Source organism: Calonectris borealis, chromosome 1 (assembly GCF_964195595.1).
Source record: "Calonectris borealis chromosome 1, bCalBor7.hap1.2, whole genome shotgun sequence".
Taxonomy (NCBI): Eukaryota; Metazoa; Chordata; class Aves; order Procellariiformes; family Procellariidae; genus Calonectris; species Calonectris borealis.
The window spans coordinates 4520583-4540609 of NC_134312.1; the positions used below are offsets into that span (position 1 = coordinate 4520583).

General features: G+C 43.5%; 1 protein-coding gene across 1 annotated transcript in view; it reads right to left on the reverse strand.

The window, feature by feature from the left end:
* Positions 1-17289: 17289 nt before the first annotated feature.
* Positions 17290-20027, reverse strand: part of PRKCQ (protein kinase C theta) — a 67231-nt gene continuing 64493 nt past the window's right edge. The window contains exon 20 of the mRNA XM_075143131.1: positions 17290-19254. Within this exon, the coding sequence (XP_074999232.1) occupies positions 19099-19254 (156 nt within the window). The 3' untranslated portion in view covers positions 17290-19098. The remainder of the gene's footprint in view (positions 19255-20027) is intronic.

Here is a 20027-nt window from a genome sequence, read left to right on the forward strand (position 1 = left end):
ATTGCCTTTGTCATGAGTGAGCACATTTCGTTGCATCTGTGTGGCTGTGTCCATACTACGAAATTAAACGGTAAAAGACCTTCCTGGGCACTGGACTGCAATGGCTCAGCTATTAGAATGATTTTTTTTTTTATTTTTTAAACCCTTGCTGGCTGGCATTCTTCCAGACAACTTCCATCATCCAAAACTTAGTATGGGTCAATGGGCAATTCAAAAGTCAGTTTTGATGGGACCTTTCTTGAAGGTGAACAGGTTGAGCTTGACGGAGACGGCCAGATTGTTGCATGGCACCTCAGGACCACAGGATGGGCCCTGACCATGGTGCCTTTCCTTGTAGGCACTCTTTCCCTTCTGTCTATTAATTTTGTTTTAAATAGGCCCAGAAGTTGAATGGAGCATGAAGAAAGAGATAAGGAGAGAAGCAATCAGAGAACAGGGTTGTAAGCCTTATTTCGCTAGAAAAGGAGGAGGAAAATGAAGACTGAAATCCTTCCTTTGCTCAAATTGGTTTCAATACGGTATCTGGGGTGCTAATTTTATGGGCACATTGCATTTCACGAAGTCTGCTGAACATTTCTGCAAAACCACCCTGCTGAATCTGAGGAGTCCCTAAGTTTGGGCTACATCCTGACTTCAGCTCGGGTGCCTGAACTTTAATTACTTCTTTTCTCTCAACTGTAAAGGATGGCAGAGTCTGTCAGACTTGTGTTTTAGGTGACTGTAATCACTTACCAGTGCTTTCACGCTAGAAGTATAGAAGTCCTGTTGATAGAGTTGGATCACAGAGTTTGACTTTAGGAGAAAGGTAATTATCCAAGTGACTGAAGTTAGGCTTGGGATCAGGGTGCTATCCTGAACTGGGGTCATAGTCCCTGCAAGTCATCATGGGTTTAAGTCACATGTCTAACTGGGATTTTCCTATTTCTCTCTGCCTCACATGGAAGATGCTATGGGTTGTGTTAGGAGGACTGAAAGCAATAACCTGTCAAAGCTTCGTCTTGCAGGTTTGTTCTGATAAAGAAGAAAAATAGTTCTTGAAATAAACTGAAAATGAAAAAAAAAAAAAAAGACTTCATTCCCCTTGTGAGTCAGAGAGCAACAGCCTTGAAGGAAAGGACGGGATTTGTTTCCTTGGGGAGGTGTGACAGGAGTGCAAAGTAAAAGGTGGCAAATTGAGGCAACAGGGGCTCTTTTTCTGTGGGCGCATCCCTTGAACCACCAGGATCTGCTGGGCTTGGTCTGTCTTCTCACATCATTTAAAGTATATGTATTGCCTTCTCATCAAAGGACTCTATCTGGACATCTCAACCTTATGTGTTAGTTGCAACCACACCGATGACCAAGGTGCTCCTTCTTCCCCAAATAGATGGGACCCTCTGGGATTGGAGATGTGCTATCATAATGGTGTTATACTGGAATTAGTCTAATTTGACATCATGGTCAAAGATCATCCACCACCCCTGTCCTGGCTGCTATCTGTGGACCCCTTCTTTCTTTTGTCAGGAAGGCACTGACACAGCAGTGTTTTGAGGAGGAGAAGACAACAGTAGATGGATATTGCTGGATCTGCCCTTTTCTATGCAAAGGGGTTAAGAAGGGAGCTATTTAGAGCCAGTACAGTAGCACCAAATATGGTTGAGATTAGTCTCCTTGAATGCTTTCTCTGAAATTGTACTGGAAATGGGTTGATTATGAGCCAACTCTGTCTTGGAGAGCCTTCTTTCATGCCATTGTTTGGTTTTGGACTTGTCTGTTCTTCTTTTTGAATCTGTCTTACTATACGTAAGGGTGATCTACTTGTAATGTGTTTTGTGTTTTTCTGTTTCAGAGAAAAAAACATCTCTGAACTATGAAAAAAAAAAGGCTGGTGCCATTGCCATGTGAATAAGTAGTTGTAGTTACAAGGAAAAGGAGTTCTGAGAAGAGAGGACGTTTCTCTGCACGTAATAACTAGAAAGTTCATAAGAAGTTATCTGCAAGACCAGAGTTCAGAGGTGCAGGAACCTTCCCCTGTTTACAAGCTCAGACTGACAATGAGCAAATCTCTGCAATTTTAGCTGGTTTAATACTTGTTTTGATTTCATTGTGTTCTCAATTTGAGAAGAACAATTTCAGGAGAGACAAAATCCGTAGATGAAAGTACACCTGTACCAAGCCTCAAATCACTATCCACCAGAACACTACGGGGAAGCTTACAGTGAACATGAGTCTTGGATTTAGGTTTACCTCTATGCTCAGGCAGGGCTGCAAATAAAACCAAGAGTTTTTAATTGCTGAACACTGGGAATTCATTACATAAATATATAGTACGTAGTTATTGCTGTAAATAGGGTACTCCATTTAACCAGAAGAGATGTTAGTTCCAGTTTTTGGCTAAATAGGGTTGCCTAGAAATGAAGTGTGTTATGGACCCAGAACCAGTGAATGAAGAGAAGATTTACAGTGAGACCATCACCCAACCAGGCTAATAAAGTGCAAATGAAGACAGCTGTTGCGGAAGAACAGGCTACAAAGATAAACAATGAGATGGCTGCACAAAGCACTCCTCAAATAACTGTGACTGACAAATGAGGTGGTGAAAATTAAAAGCCTGTGCACAGATAATTCTTGAACAGAAGATGCTGTGGGTTTTTTTTCCAGTATTTCAATTTTTTAGCTGGCTTCAAGGCTTCAACAACCAGATGCTGGACATGCAGCTCTGGAGCTTCTGTCCTTGCAGGCATTAGTTACCATGCATGGAAAAGTGAAAAACTAATTTCCAGTTACGTCTAGAGAGTCCATCCAAGTTCTGAGTTTTTATAGATGTACATACATGGAGTGACTAGCTCTGTGCCAGAGAGCTTGGGGTAATTGCATTTTGCCATATCATCTAAGGTGTCTTCAGGTTTCCCGCTTCCACTTAAAGGAAGTTAAGCATCTCAATATCCTGGAAACACAAGGCAATGAGTTACAGTCTGATACCTAAATTCTACCTAATTACATGAAACTAGTCTTTCTGACCAGATAGCATCTCTGAAGGCTTTGAAACACCACTGGGAAACACTAGAAACATGGGCTGAGGAGGACTTAGGCTGTCTAATCCTGTCTTGAGTGACTTTGATCCTGTGTTTACCTGGGGCCTGGATATCTAGAGGATTCAGTGATGGGTTTTGTGGGTCACAGACTCTTCCATTGTCTAAGCACTGCTGGAAACACAACTGCAACAAGCCAGCCATGCACGGGGAAGGCAAGAGACACGTGAGAAGGGATGTGGTCCACAAGAAGTCAGATGGCATTTTGAGCTCTCATGTATATTTCCTTGGCTGGGTTAAAATCTGGCTGTGATCTTCTGTGCATCCGTAAGGTGTCTGTCCTGTTGCTTTTCCATGGCTTTACATGCTTTTTGTAGTTTTGATTTGCTCTGCATCTTCAGAATTTGTTTACAGACATCCACATTTAATGAGATTAAAAGAAAATACTGAATAATTCATTTGAATGAATAATTGAACTGCAGTGACCTTTATGTTAATAAAAGTGCCCCTTTCCTCTGTGCAAACACTTTAGCCTTTGCAAAGCAGGGAATTCACTGCATCTGTTGAATTCACAAGTGGTTTTTTTGTTTCTGTTTGTTTTGTTTTAAATAACTGCCTAATAGCTGGAACCAGCATTGTGTTCCTCCTGCTGACTCACTGGTTTCCAAAAGCTCTGCAATGAGTGTGACATCTTTAAAGACCACAGAATATACTGTTTCCTTTCAACCGGGCATAATCTGCAATGATTCAACTCACGTAAAAGAACCATGTGGGTAGAAGTATCCCAACTGAATATGTCACCCTCCATACCTCTAGCCTCTATGGCTTGCACCCGATGTGCTATGCCATTCAAACACTATTTACTATGGCAATCCATAAAAAGACTTTGCCTTTGTTTCAAAAATCATGTAATGAACGTGGAATTTGGCTGAGACAAAAAGTCCATGCTCATTAAAGTGAATAATTCCAATTCTTGCCTCTACTAGGATATGAAGCGTATTGACACTGACTATAAAGTAGTTATATAGGGTACCCTATATAGGGTAGCACATTGCATGGAGTTATGAAAGAGTGTAAGGCCAAAAATCCATGCACTAAAAAATCCCTAAATCACTGCTTGGTAAAAAGTGTCTAGATCTGAACATTGTGCAAGGATGGGAATTCAGAGAGAGTAGAGGTTAATTCTGTGATTCTGCCATTTGTTATCTAATTTAGGGCAAGCCTCTCCATTGTGGTCAACATCAGTTCCTCATCTGTACAATGAGGACAGTATCATGTCATTTTTTTGTGCACTTAGACCAAGCTCTTCAGGAAGGAGATAATTTTTCATCCTTGCATCTAAAGAGTTGAACACAAGAGGGCTTTTCTTCTGCGTGAGATTTCTAGAGAGTGCTGCAGAATAATCTGTGAGCGTTCTTGTGTTTATGTGCAAAATCTTTTTATTTGCTTTTTTGAGGCTGTTTGAGTGTTTACTTGTAAGAATGTCTGCGGAAAGTTAAGTTGTCAGGAGAATCGGTGAGAATAAATATTCATGAGAATACTCTCGTTGCAAATGCTTTTGTGGCCATCTGTAAAAGCTTTTTTATTTTTCAAACAATGCTGAGCTCTTTGCAGATAATTTGCCAACAAAAAAAAAAAGGAAAGTTTTTTTTCTTCTTCTTTTTTTTTTTATGAGACAGCTGATGCTGTAGTGGCACAGTCATCATCACTGGTGTGTGATTTAGTATCCAACATGTGGCACAAATAGCCAGGAAGGAGTAAGGAGAACACTACTGCCCTGCTATCAGAGAGACAAAAATATGTTTACACCAACTATTTTGAATAAAGAACAAATTAGTAAAACTACCACCTGTTTGTGAATAATTAAGGCAAACAAACAAAAGATTCTCAATTTATCAAAAAACTTGTTTATAGCAGCAATTCCCTCTAATGTTGGTGTGATGCCTTAGTGTTGTTACACAGCACCCTTCTGCTCAAAAGGAAAATTCTTCATTGTGGGAATTTCCCTCTTTTTTTAACATGAATCAGGAGTAGCATGACTTAACTTTTCCTTTATTGGTCTTTTCATCTGGAAGTCTGTGTTTTTCATCACCATATTAGCAGAGCATGTGGTAAAGAGTAAAGAGTTATAGCTCTATACTTACAGCACGTCCTTTTTAAAGAAGACTTGTCATCTCTGTTTTATAGGAAGGGAAATGTGGTGTAGAAGGAATAGTCACCTTTTGTTAAGATCATCCCAGAAATCTCTGGCAAATCTGGGAAATAGAATTTTACACAAATCCCTCCGGTATTGCCATCGTCACAAAACCATCTTTTCTGTTGATCATTCTATTCCTTCTTTACTTTATGCTTGGGAGCTGAAAGGGAAGAAAAATTGGGAGGATCACTCTGTTCTTAGACTTCTTCCCTATGCAAGGACTTCTCACCATGGTTGGAGAGATGTTTGTGCACCACGAGGGCTATAGATCTGACCAGCTATGGGTTTTCACATTATTTTTTTTTCCTGTTCCACAAGTGTTTCACCAAAAATGACTAAAATATTTGGTGTGCTGTTAAATTCCTTACTATCCTTCAGCAGCAAGTTCTACAAGTCAGTTATTCATTGCATGCAAAGTTATTTCACATTTTTTAATTTTTTTTTTTTTTTTTTTTGCTAATGAGAGTGTGTAGGAATTTTTGCATCACTGCACTGATCTGTATTCCAGCCTGTCCATATCTCAGATTCCTAGGTTGTGGCTTCTGCTGAAAGTCCTGGGGCCAGATATTTACCTCTACATTGAAAGTGTAAATCTGCTTGAAAAGGCAGTCTTTTGGCATCTCTTTTACTTTTTCTTTAAATGGGGACTTTTCTAAAACACCTTGAATCTGTAAGAAATTTCAGCTGAAAACATCTCAACAGAATCTGTTTACGGTATTTCAGCTTCTCTGAAACCAGTCGTTGAAAATTTTCAAGTTGTCATAGAGAGTTTCCTCCTAGCTCATTGCATCAGGGTGGGAAGAAATAGGGGGCTTCTTCATGGTGCCCAACCCCACATCGTGGATGAAAATCAGACAAATGGCTCAGATCGTTCAGCAATTAGGGGAGCCCTGTATGCTTTTGTTCAGGCCGTTGTCTCTGGGGAGATGAAGGCAGCACGATCCCAGCGTATTTCCTTCTGCAGCAGCAGTGATGAACACTTGAGGGAAGCAATGTCCTTCTGGAGGAGGCATCTCCAGCATTCCAGGGGAATGGGCCAGCCCTGCCATCAGTGTGGGTGCACGGGTGCACCTGCATGGGTGCATGTCCTTGTGCTTGAGTGTCTGTGAACGTGGCTGAACCATGTCTTGGTTATTGGTCGAGATGGAGCTAAAATAGGTTAATGTGAAAACAACAGGGAATTGGTCCCCAGGAAAATTCTGTCTTCTCCCAAACGAATAGTTTGCAAGACCCTCTTTTGTAAAAATACCCTGTTCCCCAGCTTGAGCTATCGTTATCATTTTGAACACTCCTCATGGACTGACTCAGTCTTTGCTGCAGACTTTGTCCTGATTCTGACCGATCGGCATAGACGTAAATCAGGAAAGCATTGCATTTACACCAGTGGTAATAGTAGCCGAAGCTCAAAATCATTTTTCTTTCTCCAAATCTCTTCTTTGTTGCCTAACCTTAAAATCTCAATCTATCTTTCTATCTAACACAACCATTCGGAATCATGACCATTCGGAGTAGCCGGGTACTGTGCAGTTAGCGGATGGAGGGTGTCCTGGTTTCGGCTGGGATGGAGCTAAATGTCTTCCTAGTGCTGTGTTTTGGATTTATTATGAGAAGAATGTTGATAACACACTGACGGTTTTAGTTGTTGCTAAGTACCCTGGTTAGCAGGGCTAGTCAAGGATATTCAGCTTCCATGCTCTGGAAGAGGCTGGGAGGGAGCATAGCCGGGACAGCTGGCCCAGCTGGCCAACAGGGTATTCCATACCATGTGACGTCATGCTCAGTATATGAATGGTAGGCGTGTTCCAGGAAGTAGCGGTCGCTACTTGGTTATCAGTCAGCACGGGTGGTGAGCAATTGCATTGAGCATCACTCATTTTGTATATTCTATCATCATCATCATCATCATCATCATTATTATCATCATCATTATTATTTGCTCTTTTCTGTTCTATTAAACTGTCTTTATCTCAACCCACGAGTTTTTCTCACTCTTACCCTTCCGATTCTCTCCCCGTCCCCCTGGGAGGGGGGCAGTGAGCGAGCGGCTGTGTGGTGTTTGGCTGCCTGCCTGGTTAAACACGACAGAGGGACAGATGGATTTTGAGCATGGGCTTCACAATGCTCTCAGTTCAGAAGGACTTTATACATCTCAAACATGAACCAAAATCAATAAGGATACATTTCATCCATGGCTTTATACCATGGCCTGCCTTAGACCCCAATTTGAATGTCACACACAACAGAGTGAGTTTGGGCCCAGACTCTGAATGTATGACAAAAAATAAATTTCCCTCTCTACCCTGAACAAAACTGGCTTGCACTCTGCAGCTCTTGTCCTCCTGCTCTCTCTCCCTCATCAATTCTCTTTTCCCTTTCACACATCAGCTGCAAACATCTCATTTGGCTGGGATGTTGAAGGCAGGCTCATCTCTAGCAGTTCCAGACTGTTAATTCAATCAGCTCTCATATCAGCACTAACATAAGTAAGTGAAAAAGGCTCTTGAATTTCATCACCTTGTTAAAAACTCTGATAGATTTCTGCAAGTATTATTTGATTTGCTTCACTAGGTTTTATAAAGGTTTGTACACAGCATTTAAACTATTATTATTTACTTTTAACAAGCTATTTATGTCCTACTCTCAACTGCATAATCAATACTGCTCTCCCATCTGTTCAGAGATCCTGACATCAGCAAATTTCAGTTCTCCGCTGACTGAGTAAAAAGGAAGGAATAATTTAAACACAGTGAGTGAATGAGAGAAAAAGAGCCCAAGAGAGACTGATATGAACTAAATCTCCATGTCCAAAGATGGCCAGGCGTTCAGGAATCGTGGATCCAAGTCCTAAACTTGCTAAGGACATTGCTGAGAGCATTGAAGGAAGATGCTATGCCTGGGAGTAGATTAAAGTCACTTCTATCCCTGACAAGAAGAATATTTTGATAGCCATTAAAGCTGCTTGAATGAATGTTCTTCAAAATTAATTTATTGAGACTTCTGGAGGTTTTTTGACTTTGCCCTGGAGCACACCAAGGGGCCTCACCTGGGATTTCCAGCCCCTCCGCTGCATGGCTGGCACAAGTTCACTTCTGAAACCGTTTTGGCTAGATGAAATCACCCCCCTGTATGGCGGAAGGTGAGAGGAGGATGAACATCTGCTTGTGCAGAGGGATGCAGAAGTGCAGATGGTCGATACAAAAGGAAGAGGTCCCAGTCCACTGTTGCCTTGCCATTGTCAAGGCCTCAGGAGATACCCGAAATGACGGGGGTCAAAGGATTCTGCTTTAATTTACAACGGCGTAAATCTGGAATAACAGCACTGAAGTTTTTTGGATGAGGTCACTTCAGGATGGGCTGATTTCTCCTTATTCCGAGATTGCAGGCCTAGGAAGTATCAGATTGGGGTGATATCTTCAGGCTGTTGGCATTATCACCAGCAACTTAGCTGAAGACAGCACAGAGATCACAGCAGCTGGGTTTACTTCACAATATTTTTGGTGGTTGCTATCTAGCTAATAAATAATTAGCACTCTAGGGGGAGGCTTAGTCAGTCCACATGGACTATAAAGTCCATGCAGCCACTCTGCTGCCTCTACAGCTTACAGTTTAGTTAGTGCAGGTTGTGATCTTTTTGTTCTGATCTCACCTGGAAGGGGATTCACCTCTCCTGACTCGAAGTGATTTGACTTTAGGCACGTGCCTACATGGGGAACTGTGATAGTCCATGGACACCTCGTCAAAACAGCTGATGAAGTTTAGGGTACAAATAATGCGGGTATCTACTTAAAGATGAATTGGCTTGTGTTATAAGTTCCTCTGACAGTAATAATTAGTCCTCAGTGACTATAGAGGGAGCTGAGGTTGTACTTGTTCAGGTACAAACATCTATACTATATACTCTTGTACATATATAAATCGCAGATCTGATTTCTATGGCATTTAGTTTCACATTAACCTGGACTGCAAGTGTGTCAGAGACACAGACAGTCTTGCCTAACTTTTGGTGTTTGAAGGGCTTTTAGGATCTGTTAGTCTTACAGGCATCTGGAGAGTGTTTCATTCAACTTGTTTGTTGATCCCCCATTTGGGATGGGATGAACCTCCCTCTACATGTGCCTCCACTGACGGCGCGGGGAACCTACCTGACTTGCTAGACTAGACCCTAACATCCGGCTGAACATGAGCCGGCAGTGTGCCCAAGTGGCCAAGAAGGCCAACGGCATCCTGGCCTGTATCAGAAAGAGTGTGGCCAGCAGGAGCAGGGAGGTGATCGTGCCCCTATACTGGGCACTGGTGAGGCCGCACCTCGAATCCTGTGTTCAGTTTTGGGCCCCTCACTACAAGAAGGACATGGAGGTGCTGGAGCGTGTCCAGAGAAGGGCAACGAAGCTGGTGAAGGGCCTGGAGCACAAGTCTGATGGGGAGCAGCTGAGGGAACTGGGGTTGTTTAGCCTGGAGAAGAGGAGGCTGAGGGGAGACCTCACTGCTCTCTACAACTACCTGAAAGGAGGTTGTAGCGAGGTGGGGGTTGGTCTCTTCTCCCAAGTAACAAGCGATAGGACGAGAGGAAACGGCCTCAAGTTGCGCCAAGGGAAGTTTAGATTGGACATTAGGAAAAACTTCTTTCCTGAAAGAGGGTCAGGCCTTGGAACAGGCTGCCCAGGGAAGTGGTTGAGTCACCATCCCTGGAAGTATTTAAAAGACGTGTAGATGAGGCCCTTAGGGACATGGTGTAGTGGGCATGGTGGTGTTGGGTTGATGGTTGGACTCGATGATCTTAGAGGTCTTTTCCAACCTTAATGATTCTGTGATTCTATGATTCTATGATCCTGATAGCTAAAGTCAGATGAGAGAAATACGGCTTGTGCTATCATGGAAAATAGAGTTCAGGGACCTAATATTAAACTCAGGTCTGCAGACCCTTAAGAAAAGAGATCGTCACCGTATTAAGCAACGTTTGCATGGCCTGCAGAGCCACACTCAAATAAAAGCACTTTCCAGACTGCTCTTCCACCATTCTGATTTAGTGTCTGGCCAAGGTCACTCTGTAGCAGCAGTCTCAACTGAAGAAACACCAGGTTAATTCAAAACTTCTGATCAAAGGAATAGGCAGACGTTTGCGTCCGATTCCCTGGTATAAACTGGGCATCCTACTAGGGACACTAAGAGTTATACCTGTGGTAAGACATGGTAGAAAGCTGCCTCCATCTGAATGCTTAGTTATTTCTTCCAAGACTGAAGAGCTTGATCCTAGCTTCACTCCAAGCCTTCTGTGTCAGGGTCAGTGCTTGATCGAGCATTGACAGCAAGGAAGAAATGTGCATTTCAGAGAGCTACACCATAGGGATCAGAGTTTGTTATCTCTCCATACCAAGAATAAATGCATCTTTCCTCCTGCAGTAGTCCTCTGCAGTCCCAGCCTGTACCTTGAACTTTCCTAGTCACCTTCTCAGCTATGTCTAGACCCAAAATTTTGGCAGACTTTGGGTGCAGGAGATCTTATTCTCCCATATGCTCCTGTGCTGATAAAGAGCCACTTCACAGTTCCTAAGAAGTCCATTGAAGACCCTCCATTTGGAAGATGAGAGCTGCTTCAAGGTGGTTGCTGCTGCTAAAAATAGTGGCTTGAGCTGATACAGCTGTCTCCTTTTAGTGGTTAGTCCAGATAAGCATGTGAAAGTGTTGCTGCTTTTCAGCCAAGGCATTTAATTGAAATCTTAAGGCAATGGCTCATATTAGCAGGTTCAAGCTGTGCTTTTGATGCAAAGATGACTGGTTTTCAGCCAAATCTGCTGTGGTTTTTTGTGGAGTCTTCCTATTTTTTCCTTTATTTTTTGTCCACCCAAAGGAAGAGAAGCAAATGTATGATTTGGTGTGGAGACAGCCCAGAACAAAGATACAGCTAACGTTCCTCTTCCCATCTGAATTCCATTGTCACTGGATCTCCTGAAGAACTAAAATGCATTATTACGTTTTAACACCATCCTTTTCAAGAAAGGTCACTTTGTGTCACTGCTGACTCCTACCTCACTATTTCAAAAATGCTACTGTGGTCTGGGATTTATTATCCTTATGATAACAGCGTGCTCTGTTTTCCCCATTTTGTCTTTTTTTTTTTTACTCTTTTCATTATGCCTAGTATGACCAGAACTGAGTTGATTTGCTGGGTGGATCATTGCTTCTTTTGAGTGAGGGTTGCTATTTTGTCCCTTTTTCTCCACTACTTTGGCCCTATGACATTTTGGGGGGAAAGGAGGGAGGCAATGAGAGGTTATATCTTGAAGAATTTCACCCTGCTGGAAAATACCAATGACTTAAAATAAATATATGTTCTGAGACATCACATTACCCTGCCAAGCTCATGTACAGCACAGATAAAATGGCTTTTTTAGAACTGATTTTTCTTTCCCCACGAGCTGAATGGAATATCAAAGTACACAATTTAAAGTAACTGTTAGAAAAAAGGTTATACACAATGCTATCAACAGAAAGGAGCTGAAAATTAAATGGAAATGATTACCAGAGAACTCATTTCCTTTGCTACTGGAAGGATAACAACAATAATAAAAAAAGAACTTAGAAGTGAAAGCTGAGATTCTCCCTTTGATGTCTGAACATCTCTGTTTACGTTCCTTTAAAATAAAGCACCACATCATAAATTAAATGTAATGCTTAATTTTTACTTTCTTTCCGCTCAAACAGCATGTTTTCCTCTAGGTGATATTAAAATAATGGTTCACCTCTCCAGCTGCTCTATACTGGCAGGTTTTTGTTTAGGCAGTGGAGCAGCACGAGTCGAGTGATAGCTGGATCCCAGACAGATAGATCCCAATTGCCTCTTGGAGCAGAGATTAAGGGGGTTTTTATTTAACATGTGAAAATGTAGAATGAGAAAGAGCCTGTGCCCTTAAGCGTTCCTGTAGGTTCTTCTTAACTGAGCATCTTCTGCGATACCGAAGTTTTTTAACCAAGCTTTCAACCCACTTGAGCTTTGGAGGCAACATCATTGCTTTAATGAGAAATCTCAGGCTAAGTGATTGACCATACTGCAGGGTGCCACATATCGGTTATACAGGGGTCCTGGATGTCTTTAAAGACCAGTGCCATCACTCACTACCCACAGTCACCCTTGGGTGCAGTTGCAGGTTGAGCTGCACTGAAGCTGGAGAGCCCAACACACCCACCATGTTAGCATGGACCCAGGCTCTGTTCAGGCAAGGCACATACGGGCAGAGTCTTGCTAGATCCCAACCCACCAGTGGCTGTCCCAGGACCTTACCAATTACTCCTAAAAGGACTACTCCTGAATGGACTGTGGGAAATTTCTGTGGCTTAATAGGTGGGGCTTTCTAAGCTAAGCTGCAGGCAGGCTATTACCGGGCTATATCCAGCCATATAGACAAACATGCAGGAGCTGTTTGTTTTGAAGTGATCAAGCCCTGTAACGTGAGCCTGCTTTTCAACTGGAGTGCAGAACAGAAGAAAGCAAATGTCATTCCTATCTTCAAGAAGGGCAAGAAGCAGTCTAAGGGATCTACAGGCTCGTTAGCCTCACCTGCATCCTGGAGAAGTTGATGGAGAAAATCCTCTGGGAAGCAATTTCCAAACTTGTTAAGGACAAGGAGGTGATTAGGAGTAGTTACTATGGATTTATGAAGGGGTAATCACATCTGACCAACCTGCATAAAGGCCTTCAACAATGAAATTACTAGATTGGTGAAAGAGGGGAGAGCAGTTGATGCTGTTTATCTTGAGTTTAGCAAGGCTTTCACACAGTCCAATAACAGTCTTATAGAGAAACTGATGAAATCTAGACTAGTTAGGTGGATGGTGAGGTGGACCAGCTCCTTGACCGTTCCTAGTTCTAGTTACCAAATCAGGGTGAAACAACAGAGACCTGAGTACCACGACACTCCCAGCATATTCATTCAGCACCAGTCTTGGGAGAATCAAGCCTCATTCACAGCCAGCTGAGGCATTTTTATATTCTCCGCATTTACTCAATGCCCCTATTATACCTACCTGAGAGTAAGGCCCCACTGAACCCCAAAGTGATGCACAAGGTGATGCACAAGTACACACAGGGCAGGACTTGCCTACTTTCTAGAAAGTGAAAGGAGAGAAAGTTCAGTGGACAACTCTGGGTATCTGCCTTAGGATGGGATGAATCATACTCTTAGACTCTTTCCACTGATAATAGAGGAAACCTAGATGATTATCTTGGATGAAGCTAGTTAAATTTTAATGAACTTCAAAGATGACAAACTTTTAGGCAACTCTGGATAGTTAAGCTTGAATCCCATTCCAAGAGCCTCTGCTCTGAACAACTTAGAGCAACAGAATATGAACTATGCCCATACAGAGGAAGAAAAATCAAAGCCTCGCAAGATAGCTTGCACCAGGTCACAGGAGATATGTATAGCAGAACTTGGAAATAAAGCTAGGTCTACAAAGACTTAGCAGCACCTTAACCACAGGATCGTCTTTCCCCTATGTCTTTTTGCAAAGTTGTGTTGAATATTGTTAGTTCAGTTTTGCTCCAACTTAAGCCCACTGAGCGATCAACTAGGCCTTGTTGACCATTTGAGGAAATTTCCAAAAGTGTTAAGAGTTTGCAATGCATTTCTGCACGATTTTCATGGAGGTGCCGAAGTTTTCTGGCAGAGCTTTACTTTGAATTTTTGACTCACCAGATCCTCAGATTCAAAATGAAACTGAGTGTCCTTCTGGAGACTGAAAACAAGGACAGTTCTCAAAAGACCATAAACACTGAGCTTTGTGCCTCTCTGATTGTCACTGCTTTAGCGTGGAGAAGGGAAGATGCTTGTCAATGGGAATGGGAATGCAGTGTCCTCTGGTCCCCCTTAATGAGATGTACCAGGAGGATCGAGAATTTCCTTCACGAAGTTTCTTTGGAAACTACAGAAAACATGCTGATGACTAATTTTTGACTTCTCTTCTCACAAGGCTCTTCCTTGACAGGGTCAAAACATGATGACATTGCCAGTCTTTAGGTCAGGCTGTTTCAGTATCTCAGTGTCAGCAAATGTCCCACAAGCAGCTACCGCAGCTACTGGTTGACCCAGCCTGCCTCCCACGGGGCTCACGCCATTTGCTGCCAGCAGCTGCACATTTCCTCTGGCTGGGAGGCTGGTGAGCACCATGGCAAAGCCTATTTGTTTCTGGTGCTTTTCAGGAGGTGGGTCAAGGAGATGGTATTTTTGCAACCCTGTGGCAAAAGCAAAAAAAAACCAACCCAGAACAATCGTATGTGTTGAGCTGTGACATGCTGTCCCCACCACCAGGAGTGACTCGGCTGTGGGATATGCCACAGGTTGTAGGAGAGACCCATGTTCAGTGGAAGTCCTCCAGGATACGCCAGGGTGTCTCAGAGATGCTAGACGACTAACGGTGAGCAGTTAAACTGCACTGCTATGCCATAGACAGCTGAATTCAATTATTTGAATTGGGACCTGAATCCAGATTCAGAACAGAAATGCTTGGATTTCTGGGGGAGATGTCAGGGTGGGAGTGGCTGCTCTGTGTTACCCGGGAGGCCAGATTAGAGCCATTCATCTGCTCTAGTCTCAGGCTGTCCCGTCCTCTGAAATCTCTGAAAATCCTGTGCTTCAGCTACAAAAGCAACTCTAGGATGGTATTGGTGGCTTTGAAAAAAAACAGCAGAGTTGTAATTGAAACCATTGAATGAAGGGAAGTGTTGCATAAGATTATACCAACCTGTATCCCTCCGTTCTTCCCTACTTTCCTTTTCCGAGCTTGTTTCATCTTCCACAACTCAATGATGTTTTTTCTTTGTTTCACTTTCCTTTTATTTTTCAATTATTTCATATCCTTGTGTATACAAACATTAAGGTAATATAGAGGATAAAGGACTCCATCGTGCCTGTTACCAAACAGTAGAATGGACCCCATCACGTCAGGTACAGTCACAGCTGTACAGGACCACTGGCTTGCAACCGGTCCCAGTTACAGAAGAGCCAGAAATACATTAATTCCTGTATTTCACCAGCTCTGCATGCGCTGTCTCGGCTGCTGTGATACAGCAAAGATAAAACTTCTTTGTAAGCAAGGAAGGTAGAAAAGCTTCCTGTGGTCTTCACCGAGACCTCCGCTGGCTTCACAACACTGCAAGGCACGCTTTGGGCCAGGTATTATGATCTTAGCTGCTGTAGGTGACATGCTAGCTGAGCTGGCATCTCTTGGAGTGAGAGAGCAGTTTAGGTCCCAGCTGTGATCTCTTGCTTGGGTTTTAAATGTCTAAGGAACAAATACAATAGTAAAGGGAGGAGCATACCTACTTGCAGTAGCCGCTATTTGGAGCTCTACTGGCAGACAGGGACTTTTGGTGATACCTCTCCACTGCAAGATGTGCCTGGTACCACTGGGCAAAGTTGCCTTTTCTTTCTGCATGGGCAGCAACGAGCATGGTGAGGTGCAGGAGCTTGGTCTTCCCTGTGGGAGAGGCAACCATACCCCTGGGCTGCATGCTGAGGAGATGTGAGACCGACCAACCCTCTCTAGAAAGCAACTTGGAGGTCTTTGCAGGAGGGTTGACATCAGGGTTATCACTCTCTGGTGATTCCTACTCATCCTGACCTGTTTATCAGCCTGAGGTTTGATTTGGTGAATGCCAACAAGTAGGAACTTGTGCATCTGTCAAGTGAAGCAGCAAGACTGGGGAAGGAGCTGTTGGGTGGTGAGGACTCCCAAAACTTGAGCTGAAGCAGGTGGTGCTGGAGGTCAGACCCTGATGTTTGCAGGTACCACGCTCCTCCAGCAGGGCTGTGATCCCATGGGGCTCCAGAACATGATTGGGCCTTCAGCGAATAAATAACCAAACCTGGCAAGCCCTATCTATTATGCCATAAAATGAACATTTTATGGAGGAAGGGAAAGAAAACAAACAAACAAACAAAAAATAGAAAGAAGAAAAGACAAGATGGGTATGGAGGTGCCAGGTTCAGTCAAGGCAAAGGAGCATCTCCGTGAGTACCTGGGCTCCTCATTTCCGTGCGAGTGTTTGGCTTTCAGCCCTCACCGGCTCCTATCTCTCAATCGCTGCCACCACAGGAAAACGCTTGCTGCTTACCCCGTCACTCTTTGCACACCACAGGCACAGCTGGGAGGGTTTTCAGGCTGTGGTACCGGTGAGACACGCAGCACGCACATTCGTGGTAGCTCGTACCCACCTCTCCCCGTCTCCCTCCCCCCATCCTCAATGGGTTTATTTGGTTTTTAAGCTGAAGACAGCTTGCAGAGAGAAGCAGGCACTTCTTCTTGTGGTTTGCGTCAGAAGCCTACAGTAAGCCTGACACCGTGTCTGCTCTGGCTGTTACTCAAATGTGCTCCTTTACAAGTCACTCTTACATTTGGCCGCTTTAGCTATACAGGACCACAGCTGGAGTGCAGAGAGCCCTGCCTCTGGTCACAGAGGTCTTAAACCCTGTTGCTCTTCAGTTGCTTAACCACAAGAGGTGATTCAGCACCCTCCTTCCTTAGTCTATGCTCTCGGGGTGTCCCTGCATTGGTGTCAAGCACAAACCACTGTGCCGTTGCCAAGAAAACATCCCTGACAGTCATTTAGAGTGGGATACTGCCAATCTTCAAATGCTTAGAAATGCAATTTCTAGTCTGGATCAGGCCATCCAGACTCCATCCAGAGCACGTGGACAGAGTCAGGCCCTCCCAGGACTTGGCTGATCCAGCCTCATTCAGGTGTCAAAGGAAGATGACCTGAATCACCCTCTAATAGTAACGACCTCTGCACATCTGGCTCTGCAACCCCTTTGAGATACCAGACCCCATTTACAGCTGTGTCACCTTCTGGTAGTGAAAATGAACATTTTACTCTCTTCTTGGATACCTTTGCACAGCGCCAAATCCTTGTTTTAGATACTGGTCTGTGGAGTAGTTACAGTTGTTCAAATGCTTGCTGATCCTGTGTATTTATGGGTTGAAATTCCCCTGGGGACCATCCCCCAGAAAGCGCAGAGCCATTTTAATGGCTTTTCTAAGCACCTCTGTTCTTCGACTCTATTTAATCACTTCAATGCTTGTTTTCCAATTGTACACAACATTTTATTAAACTGTACAAACAGCACTGGCATTTAAAAAACTCATGTTAACTGTTCTAATGAATGATGACCAGCTGCACAAACTGTGAGCACAGATGCCCCCTGCATTCCATGCAGCACAAACAAGGATTTCATGACAGTCACTGGGCTGAAACCTTTTTCAGGGTTCTCTGCTTTTCTTGTCGACGTTGGGCACTTCTGCTCTTGGTCCTGCAGGATTCGGTGCCTGCAGCCACTGCCAGCGGTACCCCAGCACTGCCTGCAAGGCTGCATTCATTCTGTTGGGAGGTCCAAGTTGACAGCCTGGTCCAGCAGAGCCAGAAAGGCACCTCTGAAGGGAAGCTGATTTTGGGATGACTTCTAGAGCTTCTCTTTCTCCATGGACTGGAGGGGTTCACACAACTAAGCTCCAAATGTATACACTTCAATTAGAGCCTACCACCAGCTGGGGTGACTGCCTAAGTCTAAGCTATTACAGACTCCTCTATTTGGGCTCTGACTTAATTTTGACCTGGTATTTAACTGGTGTCTCAGTGACAAGCAGTAACTGGGCGACTCTACATCTCTCCAACTTCAGAAAACAGTGCATCTTTATTTAAGAGGATCCCACGATGAAAGGATCACAGAAAAGATTTTTGGTTTAACCCATCTACAAAGGGATAGAACACACAGCAAAATGTCATGAGGTGAAGGAGAGGACCACTCCCACCCGATGTGCTGTCCTGCTCTGTGACCGTTGGGTGCAGCTTGTTGACCTATGTCTGCAATGCGTGCCAAAGAGTTGGGACATCATTTAGAACAACAGAACGTATATCAGCCTTTGCAAGGACTGATTACTACCTTTCAAGTAAAATACGCCAATGCTGTGACTGGAAGGCCAGTTTTATGATGCTTAAACAATGGTTTGAGGAAACCTCTTCCACCTTTCTCATCCAGTTTTAGGATAAAACTCCAGAAAGCCCAGTCCAGATTTTGCTCTGAGCTTGGCGTGTGCAAGGACAGTTAAAGCTTTAGATGACGGGTTCTTGAGGCTTTCTGCTGGACTGCAACTTCCCATCCTTCCTGCTCAAGTACTAAGTGTAAACCACTGGTTTTCTGTATTGGTCTTGACACTTGCCATGGCAACGATCCTCCTTTGGGGTTGAGTCCTTTGCCCCAGGGCCTCTGACTGAGATGTACAAATGCTGGAATGGGGACCTGCAAAGTCTCTTTGTCCCAGTGGAGCAAAATTGGATCCTAACACCTGTGAACATTACTTTTAAAGTGTGTAAGGAGTAAAATTGCTTCTTCAAAACTCCTGTGCACAATTCTGCACATGTACAAGTGGAGGTTACCAAAGCACCCAGCCTGAAGTCTCCCCAGATGTCCTCAGGCCTTGAGCAAACCACTTGTCCTTCTGAAGGAGATGGGCCAAGGTGAGAATTGCAGAAATGGGCACTGACATCACCAGAAGGTCAAATCTATTTGTTTTTTCTTACAGAGAAACTCATTGGCTGTGTGTACAAGTAGTGGGGAACAGATTTTGTCACTTTTTCATTTTCAGATGCTCTCAACTTCAAGTTCATTGGGAAAAGAGAGAAGAGAGACCAAAAGATACCACAAAGAAACTTCATCAATAGCGAAGTGTGGCTGGCACCTACTATGGACTGGAATAAGCTGGAAGGCTCCAGGTGTGGTGCAAACTTTCACTAAGATGTTTTTCTGGTGGGTTCTTAATAAAAACAACCATGCACAGTCTTCAGTTGACAAAGTGTTACTCAAACCATTACAGAGAATCCCTTCAGTAAGGCAGATCTCAGGAAAATATTTTCTCCATTTTAGGGTTCACAAAAGAAAAGTTGCTGAACATATTTTGGTCCATGCTGTTAATCAGTGCTCTGTCAGCACAGGACAGTCTAGGTTTTTCATTTAGAAATTCCTTGTCGAAGTTGCTACAGTCACTCGGAGATTTCTTCAAGAAAAGGAAAAAAAAATTAATGTCAAACCATTAATATTCAGATCTTCATTATAATGGTACTGGCCCTATCAGGCTGCTTCCTATGGGCTCAGCTCAACTAGTTGGGAGCAAGCTCAGCTCAGCCAGGGAATCCACAATGCATTTGCTCTTGGTCTTTTGCACAATGATTAGTTACTCCAGCCCAAACGATGCATGGTAACATGTCAAACTGCAGCGAACTGCTGTCTCAGCTCTTAATATCCAGCAGCCAGTGCTAATCACTTGCTTATTACCATCCTATTGAAGTAGTAATGGGAATAAATATTATATAGGAGGCACTGAGCCTGTGATCCAATAATTCTGCCAGGCAGGGATGTTACAGCTTTGTAACACAGCAGACTGGACCCATCAATTAAATAACACTTGTGAAGGACTGTAAATGAAAGTAGGATGCACTTGTCAAATTAAATTATATTATTGTTCTTAATAGGACTTTAATAGTTTAATAGGACTGTTATAATTGTCAGGACTATCCCGAGTCAGCTGACCACCTGGTTACATGAACTGCTTTTCCTTCTTTACCTTCTACAGTGCAGTGAAAGATAATCCCTACAGAATGGGTTGTACTTAGGTGGTTAAGGGAAGGTGTTTTAAGTGGCATCCAGACCCCTGCTATGGTAACTGAGAATGTGATGAGTGATTTATGGTTTCTCAGGTGTGGGCATGCCAGATCTGGGCTTATAGCCATCAGAAAGTAGTAGTCATGATAATCAGGTCAGGCAGCCCAG